General features: G+C 48.0%; 1 protein-coding gene across 5 annotated transcripts in view; it reads left to right on the forward strand.

The window, feature by feature from the left end:
• The window catches only part of PRIM2 (DNA primase subunit 2), a 1,404,979-nt gene that overhangs the window by 124,372 nt on the left and 1,258,542 nt on the right, over positions 1-22,065 (forward strand). For all 5 annotated transcript variants that reach the window (XM_069606178.1, XM_069606180.1, XM_069606181.1 and 2 more), the window contains one exon: positions 1,238-1,407. In XM_069606178.1, coding sequence (XP_069462279.1) covers positions 1,248-1,407 — 160 coding nt within the window. In that variant the 5' untranslated portion in view covers positions 1,238-1,247. The remainder of the gene's footprint in view (positions 1-1,237; positions 1,408-22,065) is intronic.

Genomic DNA, 22,065 nt, shown 5'->3' on the forward strand with positions numbered 1-22,065 from the left:
ATTTTTGAATTCTGATAGAATGTTGGTGCAAGTTCATGAGTGACGGCTCGAGAATGTTGAGTGCTTGGTGTCTGAATGTCAGTTGAGGGCATGTGGATGGCCAGTGGTTAGTCTCCTGTATAGAGGTTAAGAGTACCTGGTACTGTATATATGTTATATGTAAGATAAAGTTATGTGGACTTTAAGATTCCTATTCTCACTAGGAAAAGCACTGATCTGAGCCAGGAGCTCACCAGTCCTTTTTGCAATTATTTCAGAGGGGGGTAGTCCAAAACATCTGGAGAGCTATAGGTCGCACTCCCCATGCCTGTTGGTTCCCGCTCTGTTGGCAATTATGACTTTTCCAATGCTGGGTTGCTTCTAAAAATGTTATCTTATGCGCCCCCCCCTCCCTGCCCATACTCTCTGCCTGCTGCTTTACCGTTTCCTGCCCTCATCCTCTTCCTCTCCTGTCTCCTGCTTTTCTCCCTCCACCTGATCTCTGATCTTTCAGTTCACATATGCCTTATCTCTGCTCTTTCTCGTTCCTCCAACTTTCTCCCACTTTCCTTCTCCCAACTTTTCTTCCTTCTGATTCATCACTCCTTAAACTTTATGTACACTTGGTGATATAACAGGCTTAGGGGTGATGCCTTGTCAGCCTCAGGAGCTCCTTCAAGAGATGAGGTGCTTTTTTAGGGGACCTTAAAGGCCTGAATGGTGGTAATATTTTTAATTTCCTGCGGTGTGGGCATGTGAATTCAAATGTTAACGAGCCAGGAGGGAGATGTCATGGAATCATGACTAACTTTGCATTTTCACTTCCATATCCCATTAACAAGCATGTAGTGTTTTCCAAATACCCAGCTCAAAACACATCTGTAACATATTTCAAGATCTGAGTATTCTTAAAAAAGCAACTATATTCTTTTCTTTCTACTATGATTGGTATGTTAATGTAATCGTATTCCACTAAGGTAAGAATCCTTACTTAATTTCACTGAAGTCCTTAAACACTAAAAGATTGATCAGTCTGTTTGCAGAATGCAATACATTTTTCAGCCTCTGCAGGTGGTTTAATTCCAACTTAAAAGCATAAGGCCCAGCGGTTTTATTATTCATCTGTTGGAAAATTATGTTCCAAATAAGGGAATACTACTCAAGATTAAGGCTTGTCTGCTCAAAGTTCAAATAAATTGGGAATCTCTTGTCATAAATTGAACTTTTTGTGTTTCTTGGTTTTTCTCCATTCCACCAGGAATTTTAAAATGCAGTTTTCCAAAGATCGGAAGAAGAAGCTTTACACCAAGCTTTCTGGTGACAGGAGAGCAGAACTCTATACTCACAGTCTCCAGTTCTACCAGGAACCGCCATCTGAAAACATTTCTCTGGCTGAATTTGAAACTTTTGCAATTGAAAGGCTTAAACGTAAGTTGATTTGTCTCTGTACAGCTGTTCGTTTTTCTTAGTATCATGTTTTCTAGTAACATCCTACACAGGTATTTGTTCCTTTTGGTTGTGGAATATTTTTCCCCTCTTCCGTGATTAGTTTCATGTCTGTTTTGTCAATAGTGGATGGGCTTATCCACAAAGATTCATAGCCCAGTTAAAACAAAATGGATTTTACATGTTGTAGCCAGGTCAATATTTTTCCTCCTTCCAAACCCATTGCACGAATAAGTGTAATTAGATGAAGACACTGAATCCTCAGCTAGTAAATAACTGACCGGAGCCTAGCCTCTAGTTCATTTGGGCAAGACCCACCTCCATATGGACCGATGTGTTTGAGCAACTAATTGGAAGGAGAAGCAGTTTCTTCAGGAATTGATTTTCGATAGTGTCAAGCTTCACAAGATTTGCGTTTCCCCAGATTTCCACACCATAAAGGTAAGCGGCACCTGCTTGCGTCTTATACAAGGCTAGTGCTTGTTATACCGCCCCTGTCCTCTGGGAATTAAAACCCTCAAAATTGCCCCACTATATTTACTTGAGGCTAAGGCAAGCCTTGTCAATTTGGGCTGACCAGAGCCCATTCTCGAAGAATCTCGCACCAATGTAATCATAAAATAGTACCTGTTGCAAGATGCAATTGTTTATACTAATGGTGATTTTAGAAGGTTTAGCGAATCTAGGTCTAAATACTAATACCTTGGTCTTCCCAATGTTGACTTCAAAATGTAGCGCTTTACATTTATCTAAAAAAAAAGTATTAAGGGTTGCCCTTAGTCCCATTGGGGAGGTGGACAGTAACACTGCGTCGTCTGCAAAGAATAGACCCGGGAACGATTCCTCAACCAATCTTGGCTGGTCCAGGCACTCACACAAATTGCTCCAATGGCCTCGTCAATATATATGTAGAAAAGGAGGGCAAAGACACATCCTTGCCTCGCCCCTTTATTTACCAGGACCGGTTTGTGGTAGTAGCACCCACCAGGTCCCAAAGTACTGATGCCGTGTTACAGGAGTACAGATGATTTATTGTAGCAAGTAAGTTGTTTGGAACCCCCTTCTTAACAACACCGGCCGCAGAGTTTTTCATTGGACCCCATTCGAAAGCTGTTTTCAGGACTATAAACACAGCATATAATCTTAATCGCCTCAATGTAATGTACTTTTGTAGTAGAAGATGCAATTTAAAGCCTTGGTTGATCATGCTCCTTCCTTGGCAAAAACCATCCTGCAGGGGGTCGATAATTCCATTGGTATCTGCCCAGGCCTGTAGCTATTTCAAGATTTCCTTTGCAAATATTTTTCCCACACTCTCCAGTACTGATATGGGCCTATAGCTCCCTGGTTCTTCCCTTCCATATTTTTTGTAAATGGGATTTATTATGGCGTTCCTCCAGGATGGGATGAATGTTTAAAATAAAAGCAACTAGCCTGGGTCTGACAACCTTTTAACACCACATGAGGTGGTGACCGGACGGCTCAACACCCCATCGGACTCTTCCCACTAGGGCTTCGACAGATGCCAATTCTGTTTCCGATGTCATCTGGAAAAAAAGATGTACGAGTATGTGGCTTCTTTGATGGCTAGTGCGTCTTTTATTTCTCACCAACTGCAGGCACAGCATAGAGGTCAAAGAAAAGCGAGGCAGGCAACATTCAAGATGCCAATGAAAATCCTTTAGCTCCACCACTATTTTACCCTGGGGACTCTGTGCTGCTAAGAAATATTACCTGGACCTGGTATAAGCCAAGGTTGAATGCACCCTATACCGTGGAGTAAGCAACCTATTGAGCAGTGAAAATACAAGGATAGAGAGCTTGGAACTACATTGGCGATGAGAATCCCTGTCGGGCAGAGGCCTCACCCAGTCACGAAGAAGGCGATTTGAGGCAAGGGGCAGAAGCAAATACCAGACCAAGACCAAGACAATCAGAAGACTTGCAGCCAAAGCTCACATGCTCTAGAGCGAGAGAATTAGGGCGCAGACTTCACGTACACCTAGAAATAGTCACTCTGTGTTTTTCTTACAAATATCATGAAAGTTGAGACTGTTATTTCTGTGTTCCATGATTTCCCAGAAGCCCCTGACATTCCAAGATCTCTTGGTCCACTTTGTTGTACAGTCTGAACAAGAGAGAAGGGCGCCTCCTGGTCTCTTTTTCCATGCTTTTCTGCTTTATTTGGCCCAAACCTATCCATGACTTGATCACGGGAACCCATCTGTCATAGATGTGCTCAGTGACCCCAGAATATTGTGTGGGAGCGACTGTTCTTCGCACTTGCACAATACTTCACCCATAGAGCTTGATCTAACATGCATTAAAATAATCGTGCATTTTTGAGGGATTTCTGGCTGGGTTTTCATCACATCTGGAGCAACACAAGATGAAGAAGAGAACGTTATGGGTACCATTATTAAAAATGCAATTGTGATATTTTGTGCCTTCTGTTGTTTGTACTTCTTTACCCTCATAGTACGAAGATTATTTTTTGTAGATGCCCTAGCTGTGACCCCTACTAACGTAACTCCAATCCAGGCACGCATGGCCACCATATCAGGTCAGGCGAGAAGCACTGCCAAACCAGTAAAGAGGAGTAGGCGCAGTGCAGACTTAGATTTAAGTGTGGTTGATTCAGATCTAACAGATTCGGCCCGGGTATATAATATGTGGTATAAGCGCATGACCAAAGTACGTAATCAAACTACTGGAGAGAGCCGTTATGTCTGCTTTCTCATCCCCTATGCCATGAGTGCCTTCTGAACGTTTGTGGCAACTGAAATTCCAGCAGCAAGATCACATTGCCTTATGCATTTATCGTTGTGCACCACAAGGGGAAGATTTCAAAGTAAATGAGCTACATTAAGATGGATGTCCAAAAATACTTTTCCATATGCAGATAACTATATCAAGAATCAAGAAATGGATGATTACTGGAAGAAAGCTCTGGCCACAGAATACATAACCGAAGGTCCACAAAAAGGAGAAACCAGAGTAGTGACTCAAAAGGAGTTGCCATGTCCCAAGAGAGGACCAGTAGAGATAGGAGGAGAGCCAGGATGCTGTGAAAGACCACAAACGCTAGTGTATGGACAAGTATACACAGCCGATGGCTGGAAAGGATGAGTGGAGGGGAGCAAGGCACATGTGCTGCTGCCGGTTCCAGTTCGGATAGTACAAGAGTAAAACGACAAATGCCTGAAATAATGGGAAGCAAGTGCGAGGTTACTAACATGGGTATCGAATGAAGCTGGGCCAATGCCCATAATACCAACCAAAGGAGCAGTATTATGCTTCCAGAATGATGGTCCAGTAAAGGTTTGAGAAAACAAGGAATGTAAGCAGACAGTAAAAGTTCTAGGTATGAAGGTCGGAACAGTAATATTAATGAATCACTATAGGGCCTGCGGATCAAAACCGTATGTGAAACTACCATCCAACTGTGGAGGGACGTGCTCACTGTTGCACCTGAACACACAAGCCCTGGTAGTATCCTAGAAGGATATCAAAGTAGATGGATTCCCCAAGATGGACTCTAGCAAGAGAAAGAAGAGGTCTGTAGAGCGAACAAGAGTGAAGATGGCAAACTATGCATCATCAAAAATAGACGAGTACCTGGATGCAATACCACCGGAGCACAGACTGTTCAGCAGAACAGAAATATTGTTTGCATCCATCATTCCAGCAGTGCAGGCGAGCACAAATGCAAAATGGCTTCAGATTACGAGGTGGGAGCTGATGCAGACTAAAAATTGGATCATCAAGGGGTTCAACGCAATCAAAGAGGAGCTCGGAGTATTGAGGTTAATAGCGCTACATATCTTTTTAATCTACTAACAGCCATGGAAGGAGGTATTCGCGCCAAAAATTGGGTCATCTTGCTGTACATTCGGTCCAGCAAATGATGAAGACAACGGCACACTAAATGAGACGGTTACCAGGTTATCAGAGATGCATGCCAAAATGGAGGCAGAGACGAACGCTGCAGGAAAAGATGAAGGTTGGCTGTCATATATTTTCTAAGGTATTAACAGCAGTACCAGTATTAGTATTACTGACCTCTGTTATTAGAATATGCATCACATATTGCCGAAAGACGACTGAAAAGAGTATAGGGATGAAAGTGCTAGTAGATTTGGGAGCTTACGATGACAAGATAATAAAGGCAAGAGATAGACTGAGGGCCCAGATAACAGACTGTTCTCTGTTTCCGGCTGGAGTATTGTTGGAGTATCCCTATGACACCAAAGACTATTGGGGAAAATGGGTTTGGTGCCACCCTGGAAGAGACTGCAATTATGTGACATTGTGCTTGGATGATCATGCAAGATACCATGAACACCTAGGGTGAGTGACCAAGATCTGGCTCCTGAAGCTGAATAAGGCTGGGAGGTGTGGTCGGCAAGTCGACCAGAGGGGGGATTGAAGAGCGTGCCCCAGGAATGGCCCTTAAGACCTCTGTGACCGTCAACATGAAGTATGAAAGGTGTAACTCGCTCTTTGGCCAGTCACCGACTGCACCAATGTATCACATATATGACGAGAGATATATTCTCTCAGACCGCCATTTAAACCGTATGCAGTTGATGGTTTTGAGGAGACGGAGCTCTTCAATGGACCAGATCGACTGACAATAAAGGCAGGCTTTGAAGATGTGTTTAGGGACATCACAACGTAGCTGCGTTAGCCATGAAGCAAATATTCATCCATTCATGAAGCTACACAAACATGCACCAATTTATTGGTTCTAGACATGAAAAACATGCTTACAACTCCTGTAGGTAGAGGACGGATACATTTACATAATGCTAAGAACCTTTCCTCTTTCACTAAAGTGAAACCGCAAGATGCAGAACATACGTGGACCAAGCTTGCATATGCTTTATTGCAACTAACCATACGGTGGTAACAATATGGAACACACAGCCCTCCATGTGCTTTCCCATCACGTTCAAAAGGTACACTCGGCTCTGTGACCAGATAGGGTCCCGGGCCTGGGAGGAGTCACTCTAGCCAATCCAGAAGCTCCGCTTGTGAGGTGGTATAAAATGTTGCACGGGCCAATGGTCTTCTGCGACCCTGCAACAGTGTAGTTAGTTACATTTACGGGTAGTCTCAGGTGTAGCCACCTGATATGGCGGACCGATAAATGTACTAACGTATAGTTTTTGTATACATAGTTAGCCCAAACTGACCTATGAGGACACCCCGTAGGTTTTTTGGGGCGGACCCAATTTTGTGATTTCATGTCTGCATAAAACCGTGTGACACAGGCCCAGAAGCTGAGAATGCTGGAGAATTGTTTTTCCTGTGTGATCCCTGTGGATATTAAAGATGGTATATTTTGCCCCATGGCCGAGTCTTCCACACCTGGGAAGTAGAAAGGAGCACTTGACCACCTGGGAATTGATTTAGGGGGTGGGGACCCCCCAGGCCAAAATACCCCCACCAAAAAATTAAAATCTGGTGGAACAATGTTTTGCCTTCTTTGGGGGCAAATTGGTGTAGTTTTGCACCGATTCGCCCCCAAGGAAGGCAAAACAACACAGGGCAATTGTGCCAGAGGCACACTTGGGGGCACCAGAGGCTGGCCCTTTGCCTGTATGGCGAGCCCCCTCAAGAATCCCTGCATGGAGGGGCAGATCCTTTCTACTTCCCTTGGGGGGAGGAAATAAATTGAGGGTCTGGTCCCATTTTGTCAACCCTGGGAAGCAGTAACGAGCACAAAGCCACAAGGGAAAAGATTTATGGGTTGGGCGCTGTTTTGTCTGTTGCCTGTTGCAATATCCTGGCCATCCTGGAGCTCTGGCTGGGCTACGTTGCAGCCTTTCCCTCTGGGAAAGGTTGGGGACTCTTCAGGGGCTCCCTGGGACTACTGCTGGGCTGGGGGCGGTCGACCCACATGGGAGACAGGCGCCCAAGCGTGGCAGCAGCACCCCCGACAGTCCTGCAGCTCTGGCCATGCTGCGTTACAGCTTTCCCTCCAGGGAGCGATGGGGACCCTGCCAGGGCTCCCTGGGATCACAGCTGCACCTCAAGAGGTGCGACCCACATGGGAGACGGGCGCCCAAGGCCGGAGCCAGTACCCCCGGCTGTCCTGGGGCTCTGGCCTGGCTGCGTTACAGGTTTTTCCTCCAAGGAGAGATGAGGACCCTGCCGGGGCTCCCTGGAACTGTCGCTGGACTTGGGGACAATCGACCCACATGAGACGGGTCCCCAAGGCCGAGGAGATCACCCCAGCCGTCCTAGAGCTGGGGCTGAGCTGCGTTGCAGCTTTTCCCCCAGGACGGATGGGGACCCTAGCGAGGCTCAGTGGGTCCGCCACTGGACTTGGGGACGGTCGACCCTTTTTTCTTTTCTGCCTAGGTAAGCACACTCACGCATGTGAGGTACCGTTTTCGTCTGGACGCCTGTGGGAAGATAGGATATGTGGTGTTGCCGGCATGTTTGGTGGTTTTCTGGTGGCAAATGTATCAAAATTGTGTGTACCCCCCTCCCCCCCTCCCCCCCCACATTTCAGACTTTGCCTGGCCTTGTGGATAACACATTCTAGGGCGATTCACACAAGTCAGACAACTTTGGATTCCCACGGGTGTCTTCTTTTCAGAAATGCATGGGGTTGCCTGTTTTACTTGGTGGCTGCGACACGCCGGGCCCACATCCTGTGGGTTGTCAGTAAGCCCAAATGTATTTATTTTAATTCTTCTTAACACGTCTAATCGCCTGCAGGCCTCAAGGCGCACACAAAACATAAACGAGACAATAAAGTAAAAATGTGGTCTTCCCAGGCCCTTTTATGTACCAATGGTTTAGCCTTTTCCCTTTGCGCCCAGGTCAGTGCACCCAGGTACAGTTTTCATTGGTACACCTGTGGGAATGTGAGAAGGTAGGATATATGTTGTCGCTGGTGTGTTTCGGCGGTTTCCTTGTGGCAAATGTCTTGACATTTTGTTTCTTTCCCTACATTTTGGACTTTGCTCGTTGTTGGGAAAGATTTCTATTTGTGTCATTTTTCCCTCCAGTTGTGTACCCCCCAACTTTTTGCTGTTGTCTCAAAAGCCTATCCTGACTTTTGCCAGTGGAGCACAGCCTTCTGCTGCACTCCGCTGGGTTTTCGCGCACTTTTTTTATGGGGAAACTGACATGCCCTTAAAGACAGTCAGTACTGAGAGACTTGGTTTCCCTTAGTCCTTTCCTATGTTGCAATTTTTCTGCAACATGTTACTAGTGCACAATGTATCTTACAGTACATTGCGTTTGGGGTCCTCCTTTCGTTTCCAAAGGCCCTAAACTCCCTCAAAGGTTTTTTTGGTGGAAGAACAGATGTCCCTTGGACAGGGCTGGTGGCAGCTTTTACTTTCACATATTTGTAACCCTTTCTTGCCATGCAAACCGAGTTTACTGCAGTTGGCACAGGAAGGTGGCCTGGCTCCAAAATGGTCATGCCACAAGGTTCTTTGACCCGTCCTTTGGCTAGCTTGTCCCTTTGCCTTCCCCAGGTCCATCAGACCCGGGTCAGTCCTTATTTGGTCATGTATTCTCCCGCAAAACACCAAGCTTTTGCAGGCTTCTGCATGCCTTGTGTGTGCCTCCAGGGGGCTGGACTGTCTAGTTCCAATACACATCCTGGGTGTCAGAGTCTGGTGTGCTGGGAATGACTGGGCCCACCGTGGTCTGTGATTGGTCCATGTCTGGCCATGGCTGTATGCGAGCAGGTCTCTCATCGGGTCCACTTCGTTTTGGTGCGAAGGAGATTCTGGATAAGAGAAGGGCCCAAACACCCATACCAGGTCGATCATACCAAGCATCCTGAAACTAAGAAGCTGAGTCGAGGAAGCGCTGGTGACCCGCTGGAAGGTTTGGCACCCTGAGCCCGCTGTTGTCCCACAGGACCCCTCTGCATCTGATCGAACTAGAAGGTCTGCAAAGGCATTTCGCCCCATTTGAATAGTGGGAACAACTATTCACAGCACGTCCACCTTAACCTGCCATTGAGCCTTTTTGGAAGTGTTCCTGGGTCAACCAGTGAACTGACTAGCTTGTGCAGGATCTTTGCCCTGGAACCGCCGCCGTCTTGAGTTAACTCTTGAGACTTTGGAGATCGTAAGTACTGGGTTGAAGGCACTCTTCCGGCCGAGTTTCGTACACTGTGCCACTTTTGCCACTGTGCTAGTGCCGTGCGGGCTTTGCACTTGCGCTAGTACAGAGCTTCTGTGTTCTGGCCCCAGGTCTGCCTTCTTCGGTCCCCCGCTTATGAATTTCTTTACGGCGAGCGTGGGGCCGTCTTTATTTGGGCATGCAGTGACGTACCATGTGAATGTCTACGCCACATGACGGGCATAACCAATGTATTGTTAATTTTTTTTTTTTTACTGGCGCATGATGCTGAGCATGATCGTAGGAGAGCCGCAGGAACCTAAGCCTACCTGTGTCATTTGCATAGGAGCGGATTGGAGTGCATGGAACGGATTGGAGTGCATAAAACTGCGCGACTTACATGGAATGGTTTGGAGTGCATGGAACGTTTGAAAAAACGTTTTGAACGTTGAAACTAGAACACAGAGATACTATGACACCATTCGGTATAGATGTTCTCATACCAACATCTGCCTCATACTCCCATCACTCTAACTAAACACTGCTGGTTACACAACCCCCAGCCAGGCGTTTTCCTCAGGCCTAACGCAGCCACAATCGGTCTGGATAAATCCTGCCAGAACGAACACATACTCTTGATCTCTCAACCACCACACCTACCGCTAAGAAGCAGCTATTACACGAATGCCGCACCAGCTGCACACATATCCGGTGCTCACACGCACCTTTGACTCTCTACTCTCTCTACTGACTTGATCTTCGGTTCTCAAGGGCGTTCAACCTACCAGCGCCTTCAGACCATACCAATGGTACATAAGGCGCTATATAAATGCAAAGTAACATAACATTACATGACCTAGGCGCCCTAGGTCTGGAATTAGTAGAGTACGCCTTGACCCAAGTACATGCGGTCACTGTGTCACCCAGCCGCGGTGACCAACTTTGTGCGTGCACTGCTGCTGTGCCCCCCTCTGCCCTGAGACAAGCTACAGTGAAATCGAGTTGATCTCTTCACCAGGAGAGGAGAAATCGCCACTGTCCTGCTACATAATCATCCCTGGATCTCGACCGCTGAAAGACGCAGAGCCGCACTTTTGCAGCATTTGAACCCGCAACCGAAGTGGACTCGACTGGCGAAGTTTGGTCCAAAGTGCACCTTGGGTCGGTGAGTATGTGCAACCCTTGCCGGTGGCACCTGGTGCATCCATCCATTTTTCCGCACAGTGTCCCCTGAGGGCCACTCGCCTTTATCGAGGTAGCCTGTGCTGCTGTGCTATTCTCAATTCTTGGAGTCTGTACTACCCTCTTGGGGAGACCATCCTCGAATAGTGGGGACCTATTCTTCACTACCTCACCTGCCTTTCTGAGCTGCTACAGCCCCTGCATGAGACCCCATTTTTGCCCAACCGCATGATCACGTGCATCTGCATCCGAAAGTACATTTGAGCATTATGCTCCACTGTTCGTAGGGACTGGACTGCCTTTCAGTTAGGATTGATAAAGTGAAGGACTGCCTAAAGTAAATTCACACTGTTTGCTCCTTTCCCTTACAGGTTGTGGACCCTGAAGTCTTACTGTTGATCTTTGCTTATGTTTGATTTAAAAGGCCTATAATAAATGTTTATGTATTTTTGATTTACACCTGACTGAGTAATTGGTAGTGTCCATCACTGTGTGTGCTCATTGTGGGCTTTCGATCACCCTCACCCCTCCTGAAACCTAGTCTTGGCCGCCGCCAATGCTACCTTGATTGGTCTGGCTTGTCCAGAAGGTTACCCTGTTCCAAGAAACTAGGCTGGCCTTCTGAACCTCTGCCCACCAGGTCAGAGTTCAGAAATCCATCTTAACACTCGGCCTCGTGGGCAATAAATTCTAAGCTGATTCACGCAAGTCTAACTTCTTTGGGTTCCCACGGGTGTCTTCATTTCAGAAATGCATGGGGTTCCCTGTTTTCCTCTGTGGCTGGGTTTTCCACATGCCCAAATACAGTAAAAATGTGGTCTTCCCAGGGCGTTTGATGTCGCAGTGGTTTAGCCTTTTCCCTTTGCGCCTAGGTCAGTGCACCCACACATGTGAGGTACCATTTCTATCGGGACACATGTGGGACATTTGCTGTTTTCTCTTGGTTTTGATAACGGTTTCATACATTTCCTACTGCACTTTACAACCCCCTTTCATTTCCCAAATGTGACCTACATTTAGCTGTGGCTTTAGGCAATGTATGCTTTTGTAACCTGCGTAAATCACCTATCCTTCAAAAGATCTGCTTGTGCTCTTTCAAAAAATGTATGCTTTCCATTCTTCACCACATACGTTTTTGTCATTTTCAAATGCTAAGTACATGTGTTTAGGCCTTCAGCATAAATATCCTGTGTACCCAGGCTCAGTTTTTGGCTCGTGCTAATACTTGTTTTGTGAAACATTACAAAAGATTTGTGATTTCCTAACTAGAAGAGTCTGGGGAATGTAGCGGTGCATTGCTTTTCTCAATATTCACAGAAGCCATTACCTTACAATTGTAAACCTGCCCAGCACATACTTTTTTCCCCGTCACTTTTCCAATTTTTTCAAAAACTGTGGGAGTTTTAGGTACGTAGTTGTTGCCTGACCTGCGCAAATGACGTCTTCCTGAAGTTGGAATTTTTTACTACTTTTCAGAAATGTATGCCTTTCTGTGTTCCCATTGAGCTTTCCTACCCTCCTCTTCCATTCAGTGCAAACATGTCCTATTAAAAAAAAAAAGGGAAAAATTGCCTACCTTGAGGTATGTTACGAAACATAATTGTTTTTGTTTCACTCAACCTGTTCTTGAAAGTCTGGAAATGGTGAATTCAGAACTGCAAACCTTTTGTTCCCAGGTCTTGCAAGAAAAAAAACGCAGGCTTCACGAAAAGATGCGCCAGACACGAGGTTCCAAATTCCCAATGCTAGGGTTTATTGCAAGCAAAAGATAGTATCAATTGGCCAATTCTGATCTCACGGCCCGCAACGTGAGTGTCCTAGACCTCGAGGGACACAAGAGCCAGAGAATTAAGTACATCAGTTACATATATACAAAATGCATATCGTACAATCGTCAAAGTCATTTTCAACACCCCTTTGTATTAAGTTCCTTTGAACTCGGGATGATGATGGACATATCCGAGTAGGACGATTATAATGCTTTCGATGTCTATTCTAGAAACAATGTGCAATTTTAGAAAGTGCGGAGGCATCTTTTAGTACAGTGGTTCTGTTCTTGGAAGCAATCTGTACACAGGGGAAGAGCCACATTCCAAGCTTTGCGATCTATGAGGTACTATTCGTGTCCTGGGAGCCGACACATTCTAAAGGGTTTTGCGAAGGGGGGCCGTAAGAGAAGCATAATTCAAGCCTTTAACTGCATTATTCTAACATATTCTACCATCGTACGAGACTGGCTGGCAGCTGTGAAGTGATTAAATGCCCTCCAGCTTCCTCCCCAGGCTACAGAGAGGGAGCGTGGGCATTCCTCTCTGGGCTACTCATGAGGAGTTTCAGCAAACTCTTCAGTCCCGCGACCTTGTCCTTTCATATTCAGACAACAATGTTAACAGTTGAGCAGAGTAAGCAGAATTCGCAAGAATTGCAAGCTGCAAAGCAGTTTTTAGACAGAAGGCAATGAGCAATGGTTAACAAGCAAAATGGCGATTCTTACTACATTTTAAAATGGTCGCTCGTCGGTCAAGCATAGCAGTTTATATTTCTATAATTCGGTGCATAAGACGGATGGCCCACGGCCATCAAGTTACGTCTATCATTCAAATGAAGGGTATTCATTTTTCCAGATTGACACCCACAGTCCCAGGAATATTAAAGAAACTCTAGCCAATGGGTTCTTCAGCTTGAGGGTGAAAGCTAGCACCTGTCATTGGAACATCCACATCATGTGTGAAGGCTAAGGAGACAGGAGGGATCCCTGAAGGTTTACCCTTACATCTGGGATCCCCTTTCACATGGTCACCAGACCCACAAACCACACATTTCCCAAAAGTTTTCTAGAAGGGGGGGGGGGGATTCTTTTTTCTTTAACATTGTGAGGAAGGGGTGAACAACATGGGAGATGGCCGGAAGCGGATCGCCCTCGACTCGGAGGAGGCGCAGGGTGGAGCAGCGACCCTTGCGCTGACCGCCAGAACTGCGCCAGAGGCAGAGATGTCCCTATGGACTTCCCTGCCCTAATGAACCCGTACCCCCTTCACTCACCTCTTGGTCCCGCGGCCACGGCCTTCATGGCTGCCGCGGCTCCTGGCGAGAAGCCCATAGAGAGGGGGGCGGAGCCAGGGAGACGCCAGATGGAGGTGGGGAGTGGCCGTGGACCGGAGTCAACGTTCCCTGACAGGGAAGGGAAACATCAGGGACACAAACACGGGACTGGAGGGTGTGGCTCCCGCCTGTTGGCTGGCACAGCTGGGGAGAGGGTGGAGACGGCAGCCCTCCTTTTAAGGGTTGGATCCTCTAATCAACAGCCTATCGGGGTGGGGAAGCCAGGAAGCGCTCATGATTGGTGGGGACCTGAGCCTATCACCTGGTATATAAGAAGTAACTAGAATTCCCCTGTTATTTTCAGAGCTCAGGAGAGAGGAGGTGAATGGTGGGCCTATCCGGGCTCATGTGAATAGGAGACTACAGAGGAACAGACTAACCCCAAGGCTTTGAGAGTAGTGAAGAAACTACCTCCAAGCATATTATTGTTTATTACGAAGGGACAAGGACACTTCTCTGCATAAAGGAAATAAAGTATTATTTGAGCATCCACACCGTCTTCCGTCTTCCATCCCACAAGTGGAATAGTCGGCAGGATAGCCCGACCTCGCAATGGAGACCCTTATAAAAACGCTAACAGAGGGCCAACAACAGTTGCAGCAGCTGCTGCAAATTCAATCACAACGGGCTGTGGCAGACCGGCAAGCCTTCCAACAGGCGATACAAATGCAGGGAACCCTGCAGACGGCTGCACAGGATAAACAGACGGTTCTTCGCCTCACGGATGCGGTAGCAAGTTGCCGAAATCAACCACTGGTTCCCTCCGCTATCCTACAAAAATTCAAAGAGGGAGAGGACCCGGCGTTATTCTTTACCGGCTTTGAAAGGATAGCCCGGAACGTACAATGGCCAGTGAACCGATGGGGACAATATGTGGCTCCCCTCCTATCGGGGAAAATGCAAGGGGCCTAACGGGCCGTAAATCCCAACGGCAACACCCCATATGCTGAGATAAAGAAAGCAGTGTTGGATAGGCTGGGCCTAGATGAAGAGGCATACCGCATGCAATTGAGGGACACGAAACTAAAACCCGGGGATAGTCCCCGATAGCTGTTTTACAGAATCAAGGACCTTGTAGAAAAATGGCTTCAGCCTCCTAACCCAGACGTACAAGATATCCTGGATAAGGTTACGCTAGAGCAGTTCGTGGAGGCCCTCCCTCTGCCCATGCAGAGCTGGGTGCGTCAGCATCATCGACCCTCGCTGGCAGAGGCCGTAGACATCGCCTCGGCTTATCAGAAAGCGGGGGGAAATGGGCGGTTCATAACTGGTCCATCCATCAGAACCCTGTTAGCCCTCAACGAACCCCACCAACCCAAGGGGACTCGAGTCCTAATGCCCAGATGGAGATCCTCTGAGGAACGCACCCCTCGACCTGAAGAAGATGGAAGAACCAGTACGGAAGGAAAAACCCCTGGAGCTGCCCCAGTGTTCCGCCAGCCTCAATGCTATGATTGCGGTACCTGGGGCCATATCGCCAGATATTGGCCAAAAAGGAGGGGAGTGGAACCCATGGAGATCGGGTATATGAAAGCAGTCCCAGGACAACCATTCTCGGGGCCATATACCATGGATATATGGGTGGACGGGGTTCCCGCCAGAGGCCCTACTGGACAGCGGGAGCAGACAGACGGACATTTCGCCAACTGTGTAACGCCCCTTACTTACCTGATGTACATGTGCCTATTTGTGTATTCACGTGGATGTAAGAACACATCCTATGAAAGACAGAAGGGTGGAATAGTGCATGATACTGCTAATGTACGGGCTGCCGTCCTACCATCCTTACCAGCACCAGTTGTTATAGGGACGGACCTACCCCTGTTCCATCAAACCATGGACCGGATTGGTGGTCTGAAGCCCCTTTTTCCTAAAGCCATGTAGCAGCAGGTACAAAGGGACCAAGAAAAACAGAGGGGGAGAAAAGAGGGAAACGTCTAGCATATTGTGGATCCATGTACGCCACCCAACGAATAGAATGGAACCCAGAGGATCACGAAGAATCCATTCGAGGGGAAACCTTAGCCGACCCCACTCTTAGGATAGCCAGAGAACGGGCAGGGCTGGAACCAAACCCTGACCTAAATAAAGGCTCAGGCTTTATATCCCGAGGCAGCCTACTATACCGAGCTTATAAATCTGAAGATGGGATCAAAGGGAACAATTGCTTCTACCAAAAACCCATAGGATGATCATACTGCAGTTAGCCCACAATCGTCCCTGTGGAGGCCACATGGCCTCTTTGAAAACCCAGCAAAACATATTAAAAAGATTTTATTGGCCAGGGATTTATGGGGATGTAGCCAAATTCTGCAAGGAATGTGTAACATGTCAGCTGACAAGTGGCGAGAAACCTGCCAAAGCACCATTACAGCACATGCCTTTGATCACCGTCCCTTTTCAGCGCATCGGGATGGATCTACTGGGACCACTGAAACCTGCTAGTAGAGGGTATAAATATTTGCTAGTCATAGTGGACTACGAGACAAGGTATCCAGAAGCATTCCCATTGAAGGGGACATCATCCAGACAGATTTGTGACCAACTCATCCCATTCTTTTCCCGGGTATGAATACCTTTGGAAGTCCTCACGGATCAAGGGACTAATTTCATATCCACAGTCATGTGCTGTGTGTGATCGCCTATGGATAAAACAGCTCTGGACTTCGGTCTACCACCTGCAAACCGATGGACTGGTGGAGTGGTATAATAAGACGATTAAAAAAATGTTGAGAAGGGTAACCGGACCAGAGGGGAAAGACTGGGATAGGGTTATACCCCCGATCCTAATGGTGCTAAGGGACACACCTCAGGCCTCAACAAGGTTGTCTCCCTTCGAATTACTCTTCGGAAGGCAACCCCGAACGATCCTGGACATAGTGAAGGAAGACTGGGAGAACATCCAGGACACATCATTGACAGAATACAATGAAGAACTAAGAACACATCTAACGGCACTCAGGGCACTGGCAGAAGCCAACCTAGGGCAAGCCCAAGCAAACCAAGAGCGGGCATACAACAAAGGTAGCCGCATGAGGAGTCTCGAACCAGGGGAACAAGTACTGGTGTTACTGCCAACCAACACTAACAAACTCCTAGCACGTTGGAGAGGCCCATATACAGTGAAAGAAGTCCTAGGACCCATTAACTATAACATTTACCAACCTGACCCCACCGACTAAGGTTTACCACATCAACCTCCTAAAAAAAAAAAAGAAAATTGATAGAACCCACTCTCATGGCAGTATTGAACCATGGTAAGCTAAAAGAGGACTCCGGGTACAGGGGATCACCATGCCTTCTGGAAGATGTACAATGGGGAGAGACATTAACGAACGAGATGAAGAGAGATATCCGAAACCCTTGATGAACAACGGTTGACCTTCTCACCCTATCCGGGAAAACCCCACTTAATGGAACACCGCATCGAAACAACACCAGGACAGACGGTACGCCTGCGCCCATCCAGGATCCCAGAGGCCCGAAGACAAGTCATCAAAAAGGAGATAGAGGAGATGCTCCGCTTGGACATCATTGAGCCTTCCACTAGTGCCTGGTGCTCCCCTATAGTACTGGTACCAAAACCGGATGGATCAGTGCAGTTTTGCATGGATTACAGGCAACTGAACTCCATCTCGCAATACGAAGACTACCCCATGCTGAGGATGGACAAACTTTTAGAAGGACTCGGATCGGCCCGGTACCTCAGCACGTTGGACCTAACAAAGGGCTACTGGCAGATCCCCTTGAGAAGTACCGATAGGGAGAAGACAGCCTTTTCCACACCCCAGGGATTGTTCACTTTAAGGTATTACCTTTCGGATTGCATGGAGCTCCTGCCACGTTCCAACGGTTGATGGATCTGCTTCTCCAGCCCCACAGAGGCTACGCAGCAGCATACCTGGACAACATCGTTGTTTATAGTAACGTATGGGAGGAACACAAAGTCCATTTGAAGGAAGTGGTCCGAACTTTGAGAAGTTCCGGCCTACATATCAACCCAAAGAAAACAGTGCTTGGAGCCCAGGAAACCAAATATTTGGGACACTTGGTGGGGAGGGGTAGTATACGTCCTCAGGTCTCCAAGCTTGAGGCTATACAGAACATTCCAATACCATCCACACGGAAACAGATAAGAGCCTGCTTGGGCTTCGTAGGATATTACAGGCGCTTCATACCCAATTTCTCTACGATAGCCACCCCTTTGACGGACGCCCGGAGGATGGGGGAATCGCCTGATCTATCTTCGAACGATGCAGCCCTAAGGGCCATTGAATCCCTCAAATAATGTATCATCTCATACCCAGTACTGAAATGCCAAGACTTTGGAACACACTTCTTTCTACAGACTGATGCGTCTGGCCAGGGTCTTGGGGCGGTTCTTTCGCAGGAATACGGCGGAATACTCCGCCCGATCTGCTTCATCAGCCGCAAACGCTTATCTCATGAAGTCGTATAATCGACGATCGAGAAAGAATGCTTGGCGATCATTTGGGCCGGGGAGTCCCTGTTTTATTACTTACTGGGAATGAAGTTCACGTTGTACACCGATCACACACCCCTACAGTGGCTGGCCAAGCACAAGGACACCAACCAGAGGGTGCTACGTTGGCTTTTGTCCTTGCAACCTTTTGATTTTCTTACCGTACACCGTCCGACTGGATTCCAGTTGGTTACGGACTACTTGTCCCAGTGCTCGACCCTGCCCGATCGGCCTGGGTCTTTGGTGGGGGTATGTGAGGAAGGGGTGAACAACATGGGAGATGGCCCGCTCGTTGCGGCGGGCGCCGGGGACATAATGGCAGCAAGTATGCTGCGCACGGCAAAAGCAGGACATGGCACCCGTTTCCCACAGCCCCTGCTGACGGCTACGCCGGGCTCGGCAGGGCAGGACTTGCTCTGGCCGACAGTCACGGCAGCTGCAGAAGTCCGGAAGCGAATCGCCCTCCGACTCGGAGGAGGCCCAGCAAGGCGCATGATGGCGCAGCGACCCTTGCGCTGACCGCCAGAACCAGGGAGACGCCAGATGGAGGTGGGGAGGGGCCGAGGACCGGAGTAAACGTTCCCTGACAGGGAAACATCAGGGATACGATTAACACGGGACTGGAGGGTGTGGCTCCCGCCTGTTGGCTGGCACAGCTGGGGAGGAGGTGGAGACGGCAGCCCTCCTTTTAAGGGTGGGATCCTCTAATCTACAGCCTATCGGGGTGGGGAAGCCAGGAAGCGCTCATGATTGGTGGGGACCTGAGCCTATCACCTGGTATATAAAGAGTAATGAGAATTCCCTTTTGTGTGTTATTTTCAGAGCTCAGGAGAGGAGAGAGGAGGTGAATGGTGGGCCTATCCGGGCTCATGTTAATAGGAGACTACAGAGGAACAGACTAACTCCAAGGCTTTGAGAGTAGTGAAGAAACTACCTCCAAGCAGATTGTTTATTACGAAGGGACAAGGACACTTCTCTGCATAAAGGAAATAAAGTATTATTTGAGCATCCATACCGTCTTCTGTCTTCCATCCCACAAACATGCTGCAGGAAAAGACTTATACATGCATACGAAATTCACATTTCAATAGGATCATTTGACAAATATCACGTGGCGAGAATATAAACAAGCAAGGGGTATTGGGTGGCATATTTCTTGTGCTGCAGGAGGTGTCCAGCCCCTCAATCCCAGCTGGAGGCAGCATTGACCAACTCTGCGGCTATGGGGCAATTTCCCCGGCCATTCCCGTTACACCAACGTAAAGTGCCTCATCAGTGGTGGCTTACCCACAATCAATGGCCAGTTTCCTGCAAAGTCAATGTAGGTTTTCCAGGTGGCCAAATATACATTGAACCTTCCTTCACAAAGTGCCGTAATTTTATCCGCCACCAAAATGTCCCACAATTTTACCCACCACAGCTGGACCAGCATGCCCTCCATATTTTTCCAGGACTGTGCTATGGTCAGTTTGGCTGCCAAGAGAAAGTGCCCGATCAAGGTGACCACCGGGCCGGACAGAGGAAACAGCCAATCATCTGTGTTGCCCAATAGCACCATCCGGGGGTCCATAGGAAGAGACAACCCTGTGATTTCTTTACTCCTGGACCATACTTCCTTCCAAAAGAGCCCAACCTTTGGACACATCCACACCATGTGGAAGAGGGAGCCCACAGCACTGCAGCCTTGCCAGCAATTTGGTGAGTAGTTCAGAGATATCGTGAAGTTTCTCTGATGTAAGATACCTCCTGTGAGAATTTGTAAGCGCACGCCTTGTCAGGGACACCATTCATTCTAGCCCATATCCGCAGCCATGCTTCCTCTATTGGCCCACCTAGGTCCTCCGCCCATCTACTCTATATATGGCAAACGCACCACTGGGTACTCGGTGTCTAGTAGCTTGTATAGTTGTGAGATCCCTCAGGGTCGGGCGTTTTTCAAAGAAACGAGCTGGGGGCAGATCTGTCTTCGGCTGGGGCCTCCCTTTGGAACAGCCACCTGAAACTTGAGGAGAACCATCTCCGGTTCCGGAAGCCCCTCAAGACCTTCCTCTTTGCTTATGCCTTTGCCCCTCTTCTCCCCTGCTAATCTGTTTCTCTCGCTCGGCATTCTGCACCTGGCCACCCTCTGTCCTTCGGGGCCAGGTACCTGCGCACCCTGTCTCCCTCCTGAACTGCCTCTGTGCCACCCCTGGCACTGGGATCTGTATATGTACCCATACATTCCCCCACTCTTCCTCTGCACCTATCAGATCTACCCTATCTGACTAATCATGCACTAGCCACGTGGCTGGCTGCACTACCTTTTGTCTTTATGTATTTATCCCACGTATTATTTATTCTGTTCTCTCTTCTGTCCGCACTTTCCACTTCTACCCCTCAATGCACTTTCCCCCTTCCCCCTTTCTCCTTTTTCCTTGCACTTGCGTGTTCTTGATGTCACTGGGCCTAGTAAGATCGTATTTTTGTTCTCCCCTGTTCCCCTCCCTTTGCTTGGTCGCGCTCTGAAACACTTGTGTATGAGCGCGATATAAATAAAATATCATATCCTGCTCCGGGAAACCCCTTCCTGAACAGCCTCAAGAGCCTTTAACGGCCCATTGGCCCCAGATTTCGCGAGAGGGTGAGAAGCCCAGTGTGTCAACTGTGCATATCGAAAACGCTCAGTTTCTTGTAAGGCAAAGGTGTCTTTACATTCTTGAAAGGTTAGCGGACGCCCCTCCTTATGCAATTGCTGTAGTGATTCTAAGCCACCGGCTATCCATGCACCAAAGCTCCCATTATCACACCTTGGTTGAAACTCCAGATTATTCCAAATAGGTGTGAGTGGGTCCAACTCACGGGACGCACCCCACCTACGAAGCGCCCTGCCTATATAATGCAATGTATTTCTAGTGGCAGTCGGGAGCGAGAAACCATGAGCTGAGACCAGGGATCCTGGTATAACATATGGGAGGTGACTTAATCCCACCCCTGATTGGGTCTGCTCTGACTTTCCATACCGGTTGCCTAGTAGGGTCCCCCTAAGTGATTGTGTGAGAAATTTGCGCACCTAAGTTGTACCTGGGACTCCCAGACCCCCAACCCCTGTAGGTCTCATCAATACCCTCCTAGAGATTCTTGGCTAGAATGGGGTTTTCTGATAACCACCCTCTGGTTTGGGTTCAGAGGTTTCACTAGCCCTATATGATTGTTTACAGGGGGAATTTACCAGTGTGGTGATTGTGGCCCTCTTTTGGTGGGGGATTTTTGTAATCCTTCTCTTTCTTATGCTTCTCCCCTCATCTTTCCTGCCAGGAGTCCCATAATCCTTGTGAGTAGCCCTGTTGGCCAACCACAAGTCAGCCGCTAGTGCTACCTTTTTGGGGTCCTGTTCCTTCGAGTCAGCAAGGTGCTGTCTCAGCTCTGGCGAACAGTCATCAAAAAACCTTTTTAGCATGACGAGACCTCTCATACCATCGGAAGTGCTCACCTTGTGGCCCTTAATCCACCCATCTAGGTTTTTCAGGCTTTCACACACTCAAGTTGCGCACAAGCACCCATCTTTATTCTTGTGGTCCCTAAACCCTTTCAGGTATTGGGAAGGGGTCTTCCCAAACCTAGCTATGAGAGCAGTCTTTACCAACTGGGAATCTTCTTTATCAGCACCATTCTTTCCATCACAGCGATTCTGGGGGAGCCTAGAGATAACCCATGTAACAAGCTCACTCTCACATACCTTGCACGTTGCATGTAAATTCAAAAGTACTCAACCAATCCAGAATATCAGTCTTCAT

This window comes from Ambystoma mexicanum, chromosome 4p (genome assembly GCF_040938575.1).
Source record: "Ambystoma mexicanum isolate Mex_15411 chromosome 4p, UKY_AmexF1_1, whole genome shotgun sequence".
Lineage (NCBI taxonomy): Eukaryota > Metazoa > Chordata > Amphibia > Caudata > Ambystomatidae > Ambystoma > Ambystoma mexicanum.